General features: G+C 41.2%; 1 protein-coding gene across 7 annotated transcripts in view; it reads right to left on the reverse strand.

The window, feature by feature from the left end:
* The window catches only part of osbpl9 (oxysterol binding protein-like 9), a 31624-nt gene extending 20254 nt beyond the window's left edge, over window positions 1-11370 (reverse strand). For 2 of the 7 annotated variants that reach the window (XM_037114402.1, XM_037114401.1), the window contains exons 1-3: window positions 11159-11370; window positions 9270-9320; window positions 5851-5929 (exon numbers count right to left, since the gene is read on the reverse strand). In XM_037114402.1, coding sequence (XP_036970297.1) covers window positions 5851-5929; window positions 9270-9320; window positions 11159-11269 — 241 coding nt within the window. In that variant the 5' untranslated portion in view covers window positions 11270-11370. Of the gene's footprint in view, window positions 1-5850; window positions 5930-8240; window positions 8387-8476; window positions 8696-8773; window positions 8956-9269; window positions 9321-10483; window positions 10503-10593; window positions 10969-11158 lie in introns of those variants that run through there. The other 5 variants (XM_037114404.1, XM_037114403.1, XM_037114405.1 and 2 more) reach the window with 5 other exon arrangements.
* Window positions 11371-13442: the final 2072 nt, after the last annotated feature.

Genomic DNA, 13442 nt, shown 5'->3' on the forward strand with positions numbered 1-13442 from the left:
CTGTCGCATGTCTCCCAGTGTTGCGTGCATTCATATAATGCCACTGAATTCCCTGGCAAACCATATTCCTGTGTAAGAGCCATTTTTCATTGAGCTGGAAACAAGACGGCAGAGCAGATAAATGGCTGTGCTAGCACAGAGGCTGAGCAGCACTACGGCACAAAAGCTTTTAAAGACATTAAAAGGTAGCCGAGGCTCGGGCCAATCCACTCAGACAGCGCCTCACTGCCCTCTCACTTTCCCTCATCCAAATAGACTCTCTAGAGGAAAAGATTACTGCGGCTAATGTTGTTTAGCTCTATTCGCGACACAGGAGAGGTTTTAGAGGGGCCGCCGAACCAAAACAAATACTGTATGAAAGGTCTCCTGATTTTTATACTGTTCTGTCCCTAGTCTGAGGCTCGTGCGCTCGCACCATCGTTCACATTCCCCATGTTGGTATGAGCTGTTTGTCAGCACAACCAATCTTCAGCCAGTCACATGAAGCGACTCGCAGCCATGACAGTCATGTCAGCGGTTGTCATCATTAACCAGGAAGTTAAATATTTAAACAACCAGCAAGTGACATGAAGTTGTTTAAATATTGACTTGTCTTGATACAGAAAAAGGGGAGGAATGGACAAGACAGGACAAGTCAGGGTATGAGTCACAATTATCTTGGGGTGCAATGAAATAAAAAAAAGAAAAAAAAAAGCCCAGAAGACCTACCCAAAAGTATTATTGTCATCACAGAAGAGTAAAGAAAACAGATAATAATTAGTAATTAGATGTGAATTTTAATAGCTGACAACTAATTGAAGCTGCAGCTCTACAACTATCTGGCCTCAGTGTAGTACAGCACGCTGCTACTGCTACCTGGTGAGTGTTACTTGCAACAAGCTATGCATCTTGCATCAATATGCATCTTTCATTCCTTTCTCTCCATCTTGGGATAAGAAGTGAGGAGACGTTCAAAGTACATAAGGGGAAACAATAGGAGTAAAAGTCTAAATGTCACCAACTTCTTTTGTTCTCCTATAACTGCACATGCCTGACATTAACAACAACTTGAATATCATGCTGCCGTTTCAAACCTCTTAGATTTGCTGCTACTGAAGGTGTGCTGACTAAACCCCATTACTGCAGGCTCTGATGCTTCTCAGCTAAAGGAAGTCGGCGAGGCATAGCAAGGCTGTTGAAAGAACAAGCACACACAGGACATGTTGTACCTCACACCAATACACTCCAACCTATCCACCCACACACACACACACAGTTCTAATAATTACAGAAAGACCCTGGCAGATACTGGATCAAGACCCATCATAGATACGAACACAGAGCACAAATAAGCCCAGAGATGGAACCTGAAATGTCTAAATACTGCAGTTCAGTATGATCATTGACAGGTCACCTCATATCCAGCAAGGGGAACTGATACCAGACGTTTGTGATATAATAGTTACTGATACCACCACCGCATGTCAAAACAAACCTGCTGTGGATTATTTGAAGGCTGTAGCTGAAACGCAAAGAGGAAAACAACTACAAGCTAACATTATCTGTTCGACGAACCAGACTGAGTGTCAAAGTAAACTAAACCCTAATAGAGTAAAAAATAGAAAGGTAATCTAGGGTCACAAAGGAATCTAAAGTATTACTTAACTCAAAAATGCAATATCCTACACCAACCAGGATTGCCACACTGACTTGTAGGGATCCACTTTGCTCATATTCTTGTCGGAAGTTGGTCGAAACTTAACACCTGAACTCTTTCTCAAACTATTCATTAAGGCAATGGCTCAATGTATTTGTGCTTGCTTCAGGGGGAAGTGACTTAGTTCAATGTAACTAGACGCCCTAGCTAGTGGAACACCTCTTATATTTTGTTTTCATCCAGTCTGTAACTACATTCTGGAAATACAGTGAAACAGTGATATTATACAGAATATACACCGATAAACTGGCAAACTGCTTGTATCAGCATTATCCACATGAAAAGGAATGTCATTATCGCTCCAGTATCGTTTTTTTGTTGATACCTGGCCAAAACTGTAAGGCAAGCAACTCTGTAATCATTTCTTCCACGGAAATGTAACTTCGTACTATTTTCTAAACTATAAAAATGGGCATGCTTGAAAAAGTAATGCCTGCTTTTAATTGTTTCTTTAGCAAATTATTAACCAGACAAGCATCTTCTGCTCCACCGTCCCTGATTTTATTTGCCTCAAGACACCAGTCTCTAACTTAGATAATGAATACTTACTTTAAAAATAAGCAAGTTTAGGAAATAAATGTAGAAAGATTTCAGCTACTGGTAATTACAGTCGCCTAGACTGTTGTAAGTGCAATCATAGACATGTGGTGCCGATATCTACAGTATATCCAGCATGAACAGTTACCACAAACACATAGATAGATACCATGTCCAGACAAGGAGACAATTGATACGCTAAGCTGACAGCACCAGTGGTATATCCATAACACAAGGATTCTCAGCCTCTCCCAATAATACTGCTCCTCCATTCTCCAAAGGGTCCCTGTGAATTATTCATCCCCCCCCCCGTCTTATTTCTCCTCTTGCCACTTTCAGGCTGATGAAATGTCTCCTTACATGCTCCAGTGGGGAGGATGGACTGCAACCCTTAAATAAAGCAGTAGCTACACAAATGTGTTGCGAAGAAAAAGCACAATTTTCTGGTGCGTATAACCGAAGTTGTCTACTGAATATGTGTCCGGTGCTCTGCTTAATGAACAACTAATCGTGTTGCTTTGGAGTGACTGAGACATGTGTGGCTGATTTAGAAAGATGTACCCAAGTTCATACTCTTTCTGATTAAATACACAACGGCAAATGTACTGAGACAACATAATGGTAAGAAAAAAAAAGAAAGATGGCCAGGGTGGGACAAAAAACTACTAAACAGTGGAGGTGATATCAAAGTGAGGGAGGACCCTGGATGGAAGCAACAGAGAGAACACAAGGGGGGCCTCTCATACTGGAGTGATGATGCTCTGTGCAGTCGGGGTGGCCTGACAAAGAGGGAGGGAGGATGAGAAAGAGGGCGAGAGATTGATTGCTACTGTAGATAGGAGGAGGCAACTGAGAGCAGCGAGAGGGGAGAAAGAGGAAAACGGGAAGCTAAAGGGCTCTCAGGCAACTCTGATGCACCGCCGGGGGAGAAGGACTGATGAATAATGGATGCTTCTCTAAATAGAAAGACAGTACAGAGCTGCACCGGAGGATAAAACAGAACTACACTTTAACCTGTGAGCTGGACTGTCCCAGAAGAGAACATATCGTGGCTCAAAATTATATATTTTTCCTTTGCTCTTTAACGTAAGACACCCTTAGATAATGAGCTGTGTATCAGCAGGTGTACCAGTCATTGTACATTAGACAGTTTTTACCTTACACAAGCACCAGCCTGTACAAAACGGCACACTGACATATACTGTAAATATAGACAGAGTAAGCATTCAGACACATCCGCTGTGAATCCTGGGAGACTGACTGCATAACATGCTCAGCCCAGGATCGTTTTACAGCATCAGAGAAATCTCTTCAACATCCTGCCCAACATCCTGTGCATCTCCTGATATCCAAGCTAACAGCTGATATATCCAGACTCTTGTGTTCAGTAATTACTCCCTGTTCCTGAAGGGGCGACACATGAGATGCTATCTGGAGAGCACATGTGTCTTGACAGGACATGCTGCTTTCAAAAGATTACTTATTTATTTCTTTATTTATATCAGCGCTGATGTAGACTAACTGCAATAAAGAGTTGTAATTATCATTGGTAAGGAAATGTTTTAATTTAACATCTTTACAAATGCTTGCATCTTGTAGTACTGCACTTTCATATCAACTACACGCACTGTATTGTCTTTCCTGCTTTTGCATGCAAGCTATGCACCCTGCCAGAAATTAATTTCCCTCTTTGACTCTTTGACTGCATTAACAAAGGTTTTTGAATAATGCACCTAAATTTGGAATAATTAAATCAGAATCAGAATAAAATTTGCATGCACTCCTGCTGCTCTGTTCTCCAATGCAGATAAATCAGAAGTCTCTCATACTCAGATAATTTTACATCTTTACATCTACCAACAAATAAATATTTTAGACTAGCTGTTGATTATCTTGGTTAGGATTCTAGTACCTTTTTATTCATTTCAATTTTAATTTATTTAAAATCATTCCTGTCTAGTTTTTGCAGGTACATATTTAGGTAAGTGTATGTGTGTTCTGCCCCTTTACGGTGTAATTCAATTTGAAGGACAAATGAAGCCCAAGGTGATTTGGCAATGGCAATAAAGTTGTTGTTATTGTTTTTTTTTAATCTATGAAAAAGCGAACATCCAAAATTGAAAACAACCTAATGAAAACCCTGAATGACTGCACTTTCTCACTAGCTGTGTCATTACAGCTGAGGTCAAAAAGAAAGTTTCTGAATAAATTAAGACCATGACATTTGAGCTCGCTCTCTATGAAAATATGTACACAATATTACCATGTGTAGGAAAAAACAAAAACGTATTGTAGCCAATCCAGTGATGAACAGGACAAACAGCCATAACAACAAACATCCTTCTCTAAATAACACGCCTAGTCTGTGCAAACATTTGACTGACTCAGGACAATGCACACACGCTTCTCTCCTTGATAATCCCCCTCAGCTGACAGCGACTAAACGATCACACTACTCCGAACTGTCCATGAACCACAATAACAAACCAATACACCCTAACGCCATGAAACATACCGCTGCTCCACCCTAACTGCACATTCCAGAAGACAAACAAACATCGCCTCCTCTCGATCCTTTTTGCCCGGGACTGGCATGCATGCGGACCATGAGACGTGCACGGTTTTCTCCTTACCCTTGCGTTTGTAGAACCACAGCATACAGCTTCGGAACACAGACATGGGAGAGGGCATGGAGGAGGTGAGAGGGGCGGGGGGCCCATGGACTGTGGCTGGTGACCCTCAAGAAGGGGGTGAAGGAGGGGGTGCTGGTGTGTGTGTGTGTGTGCAGGGGGAGGGGGTTTGGTGTTGGCAGGGGGCAGGAAAAAATGGATACAAATGGATAGATGGAAGAACAGAGATGAAGGGAAGGTGAGGAGGTTAGTTAAAGACCTGGTGGAGAGATAGAATAAAAAAAAGAAGGTGTCTGCGGTGTACTGGAGTGGACGGCTCCCAGTCAAAAAAGAGAGAAGAGCTGGCAGGACGGGAGGGGGGCCACGCTGTAGCTGGGAGTCCTGTCCCTATGAAGTGACTGGCTGGTAGATAGTGAGCGGCGGCAGCAGCAGCAGCAGTAGAGCGAAAGGTGTACAGCAGTAGCAACCAGAAGAGACCTGAGCTCAGCTTCCAGCTCAGCAGTATTCCTTTATTATTCCCAGAGGATCAGCTGCAGAGACACACAAGCAGCAATCTTCCTCCTCAGCCACAGTCAGGAGGACCAAGGGGAAAAAAAAAAAAAGGCCTTACTTGCTCGTTCTGTTTCCAGAGGAATCTGTCTAGCTTGCGGAGGAACAAATCGTGTTTATCTACAGAAAAACGTGTCAGTCCAACTTCACAGAGCTTGGAGAGCTTCCACTGGAAGGGAGAAAAGGCTCTGATGCACACAGCACGCTTTGACATTGTGTAGATGCCTGTGTGCATGTGTTTCCTGGCATTAGTGCAGACCAATCCAAGTCTTTAAAAGGCAGGGGGGGGTGAGAGAGAGAGTCGGGGAGAGAAAGAAAGAGCAAATGAACAGCAGGGATGGATGCAAAAGAGAGAGCGCAAGGGAGAAGGATGCCAGCGATGGCAGCGCAGTGAAGAGGGAGTGAAGAGAGAACAAAATTAAAATAAGGACACTTCACCTTGGAAATGGAAAGTCTTCTGGTCCACAGTGATGGTGAACGTGCTGTCGTCCTCGTCATCGATGCCGATCACAGCTCCCTGGGCAAATAGAGAGAGAGCGAGAGAGAGAGGGAAAGAGAGAGAGAGCGAGAGAGAGAGGGAAAGAGAGAGAGAGAGGGAGAGAGAGAGAGAGAGAGAGAGAGAGAGAGCGAGAGAGAGCGAGAGAGAGAGAGAAACAAACAGGCAGTCAGACAGCGAGACACGTCATACTCCACTCTCCGTTTCCACCCTCATGCCCTCCACATGTTCCAGCAGCCCAGACCGGCTCGCTTTTCTAAATTACCCTTGGTTCGTCTCATCAGCACTTCAGTCTCTCCCTTTCAAAAGCACCTCTTGCCTCATCATCTCCTTCCCTCTAACACACACACACACAAACACACACACACACATATCCGGGTGCAGGCTTTTGGAACATGGCAGAGAAGAAGGGAGGGGATGAGGAGGTGGGATTTGGGAGAGCGAAGGAAGGAGGAGAAAGGCAGTGAAGGGTGGAGAGAAGCAGACACTGGGGACCAGCAGCCAGCAGCCGAGAGGAGAAAGAACTGCAGAGAAAACGGCCTGCTGGCTAGCTGGGACATTAGCTCCTAGCAACAGAAACAGGGTGTGTGACTCATACAGTAAACCCGAAACACTGCAAATAATACACCTAACAACTAAAGCAGATGGATTAACTCATATTAACATCTGAACATATTTAGGAGACTGGTACAACAGCTATCCATAAATCTCATATTTAAGAAACTAGTCATCGTTTATTAATATCTTATGTAAGACTCTCGGTGAGGTGAGATGAACTGTGTTCAAACAACTTGCACCACAAATTAAAGTTGACTGACTGGACCACATGTCCAACATTTAATAATATGTGGCAATTCAATATTCTTTTATCTTTTAATCCATCATTTATTTACTTTATTTGTGTAGTTTTTGTAGTCCTCGTTCCTCACTTTATGTGTATTTCAGTAAAATATACAGCGCAATTCTAGCGACAAATTCTTTGTGTGCACATATTTGGATTTAGATTCTGATTCTTATTATCATTTCATCCTTTAAATTTTGCATAATTAACACATACAAAGTCAATTTGATTGTTTAAGACAATTTCTTTGTTTTTTAAGGTAGATTTTTTAAGAGCCAAAAAACTCAGAGGAGTTTTTTCTTTGTTTACCAACAAGCTCTCTGGTATGTACAGTATCTCGATATGCCTTATAAGGCTCAACAACATAATAACACAAGATCAATTGGAATATTCTAAGAAGTGGTCCTGTGCTTTGGTTTCTTCTCTGAGCCTCCTAAGATATCTTATAGGAAAGCCTCGACTATACAGGTCGGTCATGGTTAGCCAACTGAATATCTAGGGTTAGGACTAATGTACCACTGATGCACTCTCGAGTAAATGTTTGTACATTGGGCCTACAACGAGACTCAGTCTCAAGGACAGGGTAAATTAAGAATAATGATGAAGGAGTAGAATACACCGAATAGTCCTCCAAAGGTGGTCAGTGACCGCTGCAGAGAGAAAAGGAAACTATAAGATTTTCAAAATTCAATGATAAATATGTGTCTGCATGTAAAAATAGATGACAAACCCTGCTGTATGAACACTGGTCAAGGCCATACCTCATGATCAGGATGCATTACACTAGATTAACTGATTTGTAAAGTCATTATTCCTCATAATCACTGTGATAATGTGTATCTGTTGTCATGTACTGTGTGACGCAATGATGTCTGGCAAAAACCAGTCAGTATTTTCAACTGCTAATGCTGCCAACTGTTTTTCCTCTCTGCCTTAGAGCCCTGGATCAACATTTCTTTTTGCTGATCAAAGACAGATAAGTGTGTCACCTTCACCAATAACTGACAAAGAAAGATAATGATTCATTAAAGATTATCATAGTGGACTGCACTTTTTTCTACAGATCATGGACATGGGGAAACTCTTTCTCCAAGGATGCTGAATAATTTGACACTCTAAAAAGCTTTTGCCTTACAGCACTTGCAAATAATCTAAACTTAACCAGTACAAAGCTACTCTACAGGTTATGGCTACACTGTTATTTCACACAGGACTAGGCATGCTTGGGAGCCTGTTTGTGAACTTTGTGAAAACTGAAACTGAGCCAATCAGCTCCAGTTCTGGTGCAATAAACGCACATTTTAAAAATGTGTAAATCAGTTATTTATGAATCTAAGCTGTAGAATTACTAAAAACATTTTTTTTAGTTTGTAAAGTTTTCACTTTAAATAGTATTTTTTCCCTTTTTCCAAGGGTAGTGAATATTTTACAAAGCCATTGTAACTTAAAAGATGTCTGATCTATTGTGTCACAGTTATTTCAGTAACACACCTCTTCACCTGGCTTCAACTGAAACCTCTGACCTTTCACTGTGTGTCTGTAAACAACACTGGATCCTCTTTTCATGTAGTTTCAGGAGACACTTCCTCTCTTCACATCTAGGGTTTTTCAGGGTGCTCATCAATGCCCTTGACTCCCTGAAATAGGTGTGGTGGGACAACATGACTTTTCAGCACTACTTCTGTATAATCTCAAGAGAAACTTTACCCCCATGCATTTATATTCACCCATGAGAGATGCTATGTGGCTGACTGAGCAGGCACAGGTTCTGGTGTGTGAGGGCTGTCATGGGTCCTCGAGTTAAAGGTGTATAAAGTTGGGAATATGGATGAGGATTAAAAGCCTGGGTATACTTTGCCTTTTACAAAAACTTGAGGACAGGCAAAAATGTCAAGTAAAGGTCCAAAAGAGGCACCATGATGAGATTTCACTCAGCTGAATCTCCTCTGTAAAGAAATTGGAAGAAATGTTATCCCATGTGGTTTTATAGTTTTTCCAATTTAAGCCAATATATGTAATCATACCTTTTAAATCCGGCGCTCAGTAAGCTCCTCTCAAGAAAAATACAATACCCTGTATTCTTTTTTTTTCCCAAAACCCCTCTGCAATAGGAATCCTTCCTGCCTCTCCAGCTAACAACATGTGGTATAGGCACTGTAGTAGGGTGACCGCTGCCATCTAGTGGATGTTACTCAACACTGACAAGCTAAAAAAAAAAAAAAAGTAGAGAGACAGAGCTGTGGATATGACTGTAGTAAACGCCTGACACATTTTAAACTAGGCCAACAAATCAAACTTGAAGATTGATGTATATATAAGATGAAAACTGCACAACACTGTTTGTAGCTGAATGGACAAAGCAAACCTTGTAAACCTGGAATGACTAGACAACAATGCCCTGAACATGTGGAAGCTCTTCCAAATACTCGTTAAAAGCAGGCCTGCAATACATAGAATATGCATGGAATTTATCAAAGCCAGCAGTCGGGAGCAGGACGGCCTCCATTCCTGAGAGCTTACCCTGAGTCGCACACAGCCTCTTCTGGATCCTCGCATCATCTTGTCCTTTGACTGTAAATCAACAACAGAGCAAAACAGGGGTTAATACAGTCAGTCAATATGCAGGCCAGGGTGAAGGGTTATAATTAAAGCTTTTGTAAAGAGTCAACGCAGTCAATTAGAATAAAACGCAATCTTGTGCTCTCCAAAGACCCTATCCAGTGAAGTGGTCTGTCTTGGCTGCCTCAGTTTCAGGATCTTGATATTATGCCTGCCTTTCTGGGACACTTAAATAGGATAGAGCTATAGTTACTGTTATAAGTTAGACCTCTGTTTTTCCCGATGTGACAAGCGATGATGCCATGCCCATCTGTAGCATCAAATTGTTTTGGTTATGTTAGTAACACTTAACACAAATCACTGTGGAGCAATTCTGATAAGCCAGTCTCGTGTATAAAGCTACTGCATTTATACAATACAATGTGGTTGTCCTTCTATTTGTAATAAGACTATTTTGATGTAAGCGTAGTCTCGTAGTCTCTGCACTAATTTAGGTTTAAGAGCAAACAGAGAAAATTGGGGTTAATGCACGTAAGCTGAGGATGTGACTTAGGTCATGTCACTTTAACTAATGTCTGATCATATCACAACTTAATTTATGGTTGATACTTTCCTTATGATGCAAACTTTGACTTTACTGACCTTACTGTGTGTTGCTGACATTACTGTGTGTTGCTGTTGCCTGTCTTTAAATAGTTTATATTGTTAATTTGTTATATTTTCACTTAATAGTTATTTGATGCATGCACCAACATCACCACAACAAATTCCTCGTATGTGTAAAATCGTACTTGGCAATAAAGCTTTTCTGATTCTGATTCTGTCACAATATCTCAGACATTGGTTGTTTTATCTGCCTGACAGTCCAAAGGTCAAAGATATGGAGTTTATTATCTTAATAGACAGAAGACAGGTAGCAAATCCTCTCATGTTGAAAGCTGTTTTGATATTTTACATGTGGATTTCCCAGAGCTTGAACACCTAAAATGTGTAAAAGCTTGACAGGTTTATTGTCACAACTCGGCGTGCACCATATCGACCATCACAGCGATTGCTTAATGCAGCGATCTGAACAAAACCATCTTTCAGTCTGTACATAACTTACATAATGGTTTAACCTAGCGTTACACAACTTTAAGACAAGGAAGTCATTAAAAAACAACTACTGTACTGACTGACGTCACTGTACAACGAGCTATACAAGATTATTGCTTTGACGACTTAACTTTCTAAGAGGAGTGAGCAGCTCTTAGTCGCTACCTCCCTGACAACTTGCTTCACTTACAGTAAGACTGACAGCTTCATGTCTGGTTTACTCTCGACATTGCTAAACAGCTTTAGGTGAATTCACTGTCGTCGAATTTGTGAAAAATCTAACTAACGTTAACCTAGCAACCACTGTCTCCTCCCGCGGTGTCTTTTCAACGTTAGCCTTTCGGCTAGCAAACCACCGAGAGTTATTCAACAACCAGGGACAAATGCCGTCTCTCCTATAGGCACAGTGGTGTGTCTCTCTCATCAAACTCTGTAAAATATTCACAAGAATGTCCGGACGAGCCTGTGTATTTTAGCTTTTAACCTTGCTAGCTAGTAAGCTGGCTACATTAGCGGAAGTGTGGAACAAATACAGCCACTCGATTGGTCAGTTGGTCTTGGAGGACCGTTGCTATTGGCCAACGTGGGGATCTGTCACGAAGAGACTCGCCTCTTTGTGCCAGCTGAGACTCCCAACTCCTGACAAACACAAGGCCTTTATCCCACTTGGGTTTGACAACCAGCGACAACTTCTGCGATCTACCCTGTTGTGCGAAATCAGTTCAGCGTCTACCAAACCGTGTAAATGAACGTACCGTGTAGTATGACAGCAGGCCGGCGTTGTAGTCCAACACGAACCAGCGATACTGCCAGCCCTTCATAACGTTAGTCCACTTGCTAAGCGGCCCCTCCATGATGGACGCCATCTTTACAATAGTGTAAGCTTGGGGAGGAGTCGGATAAGGTGTGGGCCGGCGTCGCGGGGAGGATGATGCTGCTGCTGCTGCTGCTGCTGCTGATGAGGGTGAAGATGATGATGGTGATGAAGATGGTGGTGATGGTGATGATAGGCCCCAATACTGCCAATAGAAGAAGTGTTCAAATTCTTTATTCGAGTAAAAGTAACCATATCCCACTATATTACTCCATTACAAGTACAATTCCTGCATGCAAAATCTTACTCAGTCCAGATGTTTAGCAAAAAGATATTTTAATTACTTCTTAAAACCCACTTTATAGACTTTTTTGTCATTCTTATTACAGCTCTTAGTCTATTTATGTTTTAAATTGATTTTTTCTTTTCCTCTTACTATCCTGTTTTTCTTTATGTATTGACCTTTATTCCTTTTTGTCTGTTTTTAATTCCTGTGATGCGATGTCATCTCCCTTTTGCCCTTTATTGTTTTTTTAAATTATTTTATTTATTTTTTCTCCTGTCTCTTCTTTTTCTGTGACTTTTGCCTGCTTTATCACTCTGCCTCCTTTTACTTGTAATGACTCATACTGACCTATCGTGTTAGTACATTTTCTGTTCAGGGTTCTTGTTTAAACCCACCTTAGAGGAGGCTCCCTGCGTTTGGCTTGACTGTTGAGATTTAATTCTGTACAATGGTCTTCCTGAGTTCCCTGCTTCTACTTTATTATCAAAGCACAATGTAAGCTCTGTTTTTTAAAGGTGCTATGATAAATAATTTTTATTATTATTATTATTATTGTCATTATTATTACTATACAAGAATGCGCATGAAGCATCAAAACAAACTCTGTGAAGAATTTCAGCTGTCTGTTATATTGTCACATTATTGGATCAGAATTTTTATTCCAGGCCAGCTGTAGCTCAGCGGGTAGAGCAGGTCGACTAGTGATCAGAAGGTCATTGGTTCAAATCCCAGCTCTGGGCAGTGCTGAGCTGCATGTCGAAGTGTCCTTGAGCAAGATACTGAACCCCACATTGCTCACTAGTGAGGGCCCTGCGATGAGCTGGCGACTTATCCAGGGAGTACCCTGCCCTTGCCCTGAGACAAGGCTGGGATTGGCTCCAGCAGCAACACCCCGCAACACCGTGGAAAGGGATAAGCGGTTCGGACAATGACATGACACTGACATTTTTATTCCGTGAACATGTGCAGGTAGGTGCTTCTGCTGTTTGTCCCTTTTATTTATGATGCATTGAATTTGATAAAGGCAGCATTATGTAACTTTTTTACATTAACAGCTTCAAAATTATTTTGATGGTACGGTGAATAGTATGGGGTAATAGTACAATAGTTCCCACTAACATGTAATGGAGTAGAAGTATCAAATGTAAATACTCATGATAAAGTTGCTTACAATTCTTCTTAAGTAAAGTAATTAAGTAAATGCACTTTGTTATATTCTACCACATGCTACAGTCAGCATTCCCCATGACTGTACTCACTCTGTGGTCATGAACTACTGACTATTTGTTTCATGATATTTTGGAATATTTGCTCTTTTTTTAAAAAATTCCTCTAAGGCACATCTACATTCTTGGCCAGACAATACAAACTACTTCATGTCAACTTGAGCTTTGGGAAACAGTGATGGGAATTTGTCACAATTTTCTATTTTTCTTCTCAGGAAAATAATCTGTAGATCAATTCCACTGACGCCCCTGAACACGTAGATAAATATTAAGGATCACGATGTATCTGATGAAATCAATCTGAATGTGTTTTACATCATGAATAAATAGCCTGTAATTCATTGTGTGGTATTTGATGTGCTTGAGATGTTGACTATAATTTACAAGAAATTCACTGGGTTTGAACTCATGGGTCGCTTTGAAAAGGCTTCTACTTTTTGTTTATCCATTAATTATGCATCTGCTTCTCGTATTACATCTAGTATCCATATGATTCATGCTGTGCTCTGACATTATTTTTCATCTATTTTCCAATATTGAATATTAACACACTATGCTTGTTTGTTTGCTATTGTATAAAAATGATTTTTTAATTTAAAGGTTTTTTTTTTTTTTTTTGGCCTTTTCTGGCTTTAGTGTAACAGGAAACAGGGTAAAAGAGGGGAAGTGACACGCAGCAAAGGGACCCGGGCTGGGAGTCGAGCCCAGCTCCG

Source organism: Acanthopagrus latus, chromosome 11, assembly GCF_904848185.1.
Source record: "Acanthopagrus latus isolate v.2019 chromosome 11, fAcaLat1.1, whole genome shotgun sequence".
Lineage (NCBI taxonomy): Eukaryota > Metazoa > Chordata > Actinopteri > Spariformes > Sparidae > Acanthopagrus > Acanthopagrus latus.